We start from the raw sequence: 5,269 nt of genomic DNA on the forward strand, positions 1-5,269 counted from the left end.
TAAATTAATCCATTTAGCAGTTTTTTGTTTCGAAATTAAACTAACTCTAATATGTCTGGTTGCCCTTATTTAAACAGTGTAAATCAAATGATAATGTAAAACAAAGGAAAAAAAAAGAAAGTGAATTTAAAAGCCAACTTTGTTGAGGAGAGCAGTGTGCGACCCAACCACAGTTTGATGTGGGATTTAGAATCCCACATCGTTCAGCAAAGAGAAATTGAATAATATATAAATCTTAGTTTGTAAATTGTTAATAAATGTAAATTAATTATTTTGGACTTTATAGAAAATGAATCTAATAAATTTTTGAATCACAAATTATTTCGAATTCAAATATTTCAATCAACCTTCTTTGGTAATTAAAAATTATCTAAACTATATTACACAACACTTTTGTGTTGTTAAATTAATTTTTTATAATTATATAAATCAATACATCAATATAAATAATTTTTACACTAGTTATAATCTTATACAATGAAATATAAATAATTACGTTTCTAAAAATATAATTTAATTATAAATATATATATTATATAATAGATAATATATAAATACTAATATTATATATCCTTATTTTATAATTATAATATCTAAAAAATTATTATTTAGTCCCTAGAAAATGACTTTTAATTTTAAAAATATATTAAATTTTAAAAAATTTATTAATTAATCTATTCATTAGTTAAATATTAAAGAAAAGTATAAAATTCTAAATTAATTAATATTTTTTTAAAAAAACTCAAAGATAATTTAATATATTTTTATAATAATGAGAGACTAACTATTAATAATTTTTTTCATACCGATTAAATAATTGTTGATATTTAATCTGTAAAATTAATTAGTACATTTTATAAAATTTAAAAAATATTTTAATATATTTTTTATTAAAATAAAAGACTAATTAATGAATTTTATCTATCTGAAAAATTAAATTGTCTTTTGTTTTTCTTCTAATAGCTAATTGAAACGATCTTTTAGATTTTGTTTGGTTCAAATATATTATTTTCTGATAAGTCACCTTTCAAGAATTAATTTAATTTAGATAGAAATAAATAAATTATTTTTTCTTAATTAGGAGAAAAAAATACTTAACTTTATGAAAAATTAAGAACTTCTTATGTCAATCAAATAAAAATAATTTTTATACTTTTTAAAATCTTAAAATTTTTAATTGAATTATTCCAAGCCCTTAATTTACATAGATTTCATGCAATCTTTTATCACTTGTTAAAGTTTATGACATCCACAATTCATTCATCAAAGGCATTCTCGCTCCCCTTTCTTCGATAATCGAGCAAAGTAAAAGCCAACCAAAAAAAAAATGAAATAAAAAAAAAAGAAAGCACCAATATATCCATATTACCCATTCCCTTCAAACAGACAGCCAGTCCTCTCTTCTCTTTTGAGTCCTCGTTATTGGTGGATTAGTCATACACTTTTCCTTTTTCTTCTTTTCCTTTTTCTCTTTTTTCTACTTTCTTTTCTTTTGCTAATCATCTAATTTTGAGCTTATTCCATTCTCTCCCATGTCTTTGAGTAAGGAACAAACTATAAAGAAGACAAAGTGTTTATTCCATTCCTAAAAGCTCATAAGTAGTTGGCAAGACGAGCTTTTCTTCTATTTTAATATGTCCAATAACATTTAAATGATAAGAGAGAGAAAGCATCACAGACAAAAATCTCTGATACAAAGACTCAAACATTGCCTAGATAACAAGAAAAGCACAAACCCATAATCTTCCCTTACCATTAATCAAATATAAACCAGAATGATGCTTAGTTCCACATATTGATACCTTACTAGCCATCTCAGTTCATTAACTTCACATACCCATGAAACAAATCCTTATAGAGTTCAGTTACAAGCTATACATCCTTGAAAACTTTTGAGAATTGTTCTTACTGAAGTGAAGAGAGAGTCAGTTTTCAAGAAGATGAGGACTGGAATCTGCAGTGTGCAGCAGGCCCTTACTGCTGAGGCTGCAAATGTAACTAAACAAGCTGTTAGCCTCGCCAGGCGACGAGGCCATGCCCAAGTCACTCCGCTCCATGTCGCAAGTGCTATGCTTGCTTCTCCCAATGGCCTTCTTAGAAGGGCTTGCCTTCATTGTCACTCCCATCCTCTCCAGTGTAAGGCCCTAGAGCTTTGCTTCAATGTGGCTCTAAATCGCCTCCCTGCGTCGACTTCTAGTGCTCTATTAGGGCCTCACTCCTCTTATCCTACTCTGTCCAATGCCTTGGTTGCTGCCTTTAAGCGTGCTCAGGCTCACCAACGGCGAGGTTCCATTGAAAACCAGCAGCAGCCAATTTTAGCTGTGAAGATAGAGCTACAGCAGCTAACAATCTCTGTTCTTGATGATCCTAGTGTTAGTAGAGTCATGAGGGAAGCTGGTTTCTCGAGTACCCAAGTTAAGAACAAGGTAGAAGAAGCTGTTTCTTTGGAGATCTGTTCTCAAAGTACTACTCCCACAAGTTGCCAGTCTAAAGAAATGACTAAACCTCAAGTTTTCAGTACTAGCAGTGTGTCTCAATCTCTAACTTTCAGTTACTATGGAGCCAAGCCTTTAGATCAAGTTAGTAACAATGATGATGTAATGACAGTTCTGAACACATTAGCAGAGAAAAAGAGAAACACAGTTGTTATAGGAGAGTGTCCATCTAGTACTGAGAGTGTCGTTAAAGGAGTCATGGACAAGATTGAGAAAGGTCTTGCTCCTTTGGAGTTGAGGTCTATGAGGTTCATAAGTTTTCCTCTTATCTCTTTGAAATATCTTCCAAAAGAGGAGGTTGTGCAGAAGCTTTTTGAGCTTAGGTGCACTGTAAAAAGCTATATCAGTAGAGGGGTTGTTTTGTATATGGGTGATCTCAAATGGGTTTCTGATTTTTCGTCAAACTATGGTGATCAGCAAAAGGGAAGCTACTACTGCTCTTTGAATCACATAATCATGGAGATTAAAAGATTAGTTCGTGGAATTGGCGAAACTGGAAGATTGTGGCTGTTGGGAGCTGCAACTTTTGAAACTTATATCAAGTGCAAAGAAGGCCAACATTCTCTTGAGGCTATTTGGGAGCTACATCCTCTCACAATTCCCGTGGGAAGCCTGAGCCTGAGTCTTAATCTTGACAGGTAACTTTCAAGCAATTAATTCTAGTAGTTTAATTGAATCTATTTCCTGTTCTCTAATTTATTCTTTTCCCTTCATTTAATCCTTTTCTCTCTTTTGCTCTTATTCAGTGATCCGCAATATTCCTCCACAAGCAAGGCATCTGCCTATGGATATAGTTGGCCACTGCTTGAATCAGCAGTTGATACCTCAACTTGCTACACAGATTGCTCAATCAATTTCAATAGAGAGCCTTCCAATGTCCAGAACAAGGAGCTTACTACCAACCTCACAGTTTCCACTAGCTCAAGCTTGCCTCCATGGCTCCAACAGCACAAGGAAGAGACCAGAAGAATCACCATTGACGATAAGGTTCTTAACCAGATTTTTAACGTTACTAAAGTTTATTTGTTTGATGTTATTGATGCAAATAGTAGATAATTTACTCTTGCAGGAATGTACTGATACCAGTCGTCTCAGCAAGAAATGGAACTCATTTTGTAGTTCAGTTGACAAAGAGCCTTATTATCCTGAGAAAACCATAAAATTTGCTTCATCTCCCCCTTCACCCATCTCAATATCTTCCCAAGAGTGCAACACCAACGTAAATCATTCACATTTAAGCTGGCCAGTCATTTTCAAGCCAAAGCAGTTTCCTAAAGAGCAGAAGATTTGGATGCCTGAATGTATCAATGAAGACTCTGAAAGCAATTTGATTAATATCCCCAAACCAGAACTTTTATCAAATCCTAATTCTAGCCCAAATTCAGCTTCTTCAAGTGAGGCTATGGATGACACAGAAGGCCTGCAAAGCTTCAAGGAGTTCAATGATCAAAATATGAAGATTCTATGTAATAGCTTGGAGAAAAAGGTTCCCTGGCAAAAAGATATTATTCCTGAAATCGTAAACACAATCTTGGAGTGCAGGTCTGGAAATAGCAAGAGAAAATGCAAGCCAAATCATGGAGAAGCAAAGGAGGAAACTTGGCTGTTTTTCTTAGGTGTTGATTCTGAAGGAAAGGAGAAAATTGCAAGGGAGTTGGCTAGACTAGTTTTTGGCTCTCAAGCCAACTACACATCAATAGGTGTAAGCAATTTCTCATCAACAAGAGCTGATTCAACTGAGGAACTCAAGAACAAGAGAGCAAGAGATGAAATGGGTAGCAGCTATCATGACAGATTTGGCCTGGCCTTGAATGAGAATCCACACCGAGTGTTCTTCATGGAAGATTTGGAGCAAGTTGATTATTATTCTCAAAAGGCTATCAAACAAGCCATTGAAAGTGGAAGAGTAGAACTTCCTGGTGGTGAAACTGTTCCACTCAAAGACGCCATTATCATTTTCAGCAGCGAAAGTTTCAGCTCTGTGTCAAGAGCTTGTTCGCCTCTAAGAAGATTTAAAACTGGTGACGAATCAGAAGAGCAAAATTCAGTTGTCTCACTTGACTTGAATATTGCCATTGAAGTTGATGATCACGAAGATGAAAATTCAAATATTGCTGACAATGGAATACTGCAAATTGTGGATAGGCAAATTATTTTCAAAATCCAAGAAATGTGATAGGATAGGAGAGGGTATATTTGATAGATATTTGGTGATGGGGGCAATTTTCCTTTTTTTTTTTTCTTTTTTTTAATATTTTGGTATATTTTCTTTTTAATTTGGTAGGGGTGTGGGAGGAGTTCACAGGATTTAGAATGAAGCTTTTGTTGTGTTCTCTTCTTAATATGTATTAACTTAGGCTGTTACATGTAAAAGATTAACGCACTTCTAAACATAGTATTTTTGTCTTTGATTTTATGTTGCAGCTTCAGCATTTCTTGGCTAGCAGAAAAAAAAAAAAAAAACTATTTTTTCATTAAATTATTTAATTATTTAATTGGTTTGCTATTTATATATGGAAATAGAGTTTAGCATTCAGTTCGGTCCAATTTTAAAAAACCAAACAGAACTGATTTTGATCAGAAATCGAATTGAATCGAATCGGTCTGATTTAATTCGATTCGATTCAGTTTGATTGATTTTAAATTTTAATAAATTTTTTATTTTTTACACTTTATTTATAGTATTTGAAAATTTAATTAAAATATTTTAATTTTAATATAAACTAATTTTTCTATATTATTAAAAATAACATATTACTATCGCTAATCGGTTC

The 5,269-nt window shown here is 32.7% G+C and overlaps 1 protein-coding gene across 1 annotated transcript; it reads left to right on the forward strand.

Annotated features, from left to right (window-relative positions):
• The first annotated feature begins 1,591 nt into the window (after positions 1–1,591).
• On the forward strand, positions 1,592–4,911 carry LOC110618771 (protein SMAX1-LIKE 3). Its single transcript, XM_021762008.2, has 3 exons — positions 1,592–3,133; positions 3,242–3,482; positions 3,565–4,911. Exons 1-3 carry the CDS (start codon positions 1,941–1,943, stop codon positions 4,669–4,671), a joined length of 2,541 nt encoding a protein of 846 aa, XP_021617700.1. The 5' UTR covers positions 1,592–1,940; the 3' UTR covers positions 4,672–4,911.
• The last annotated feature ends 358 nt before the right edge of the window (positions 4,912–5,269 follow it).

This window comes from Manihot esculenta, chromosome 7 (assembly GCF_001659605.2).
Source record: "Manihot esculenta cultivar AM560-2 chromosome 7, M.esculenta_v8, whole genome shotgun sequence".
Lineage (NCBI taxonomy): Eukaryota > Viridiplantae > Streptophyta > Magnoliopsida > Malpighiales > Euphorbiaceae > Manihot > Manihot esculenta.

Excerpts from the sequence above, each read along its gene's own strand:
- LOC110618771 (XM_021762008.2), top strand. The coding sequence starts at position 1,941 with ATGAGGACTGGAATCTGCAGTGTGCAGCAGGCCCTTACTGCTGAGGCT. Across the intron at positions 3,134-3,241 it reads CTGAGTCTTAATCTTGACAG|TGATCCGCAATATTCCTCCA; the intron begins GTAACTTTCAAG and ends GCTCTTATTCAG. Across the intron at positions 3,483-3,564 it reads GAATCACCATTGACGATAAG|GAATGTACTGATACCAGTCG; the intron begins GTTCTTAACCAG and ends TTACTCTTGCAG.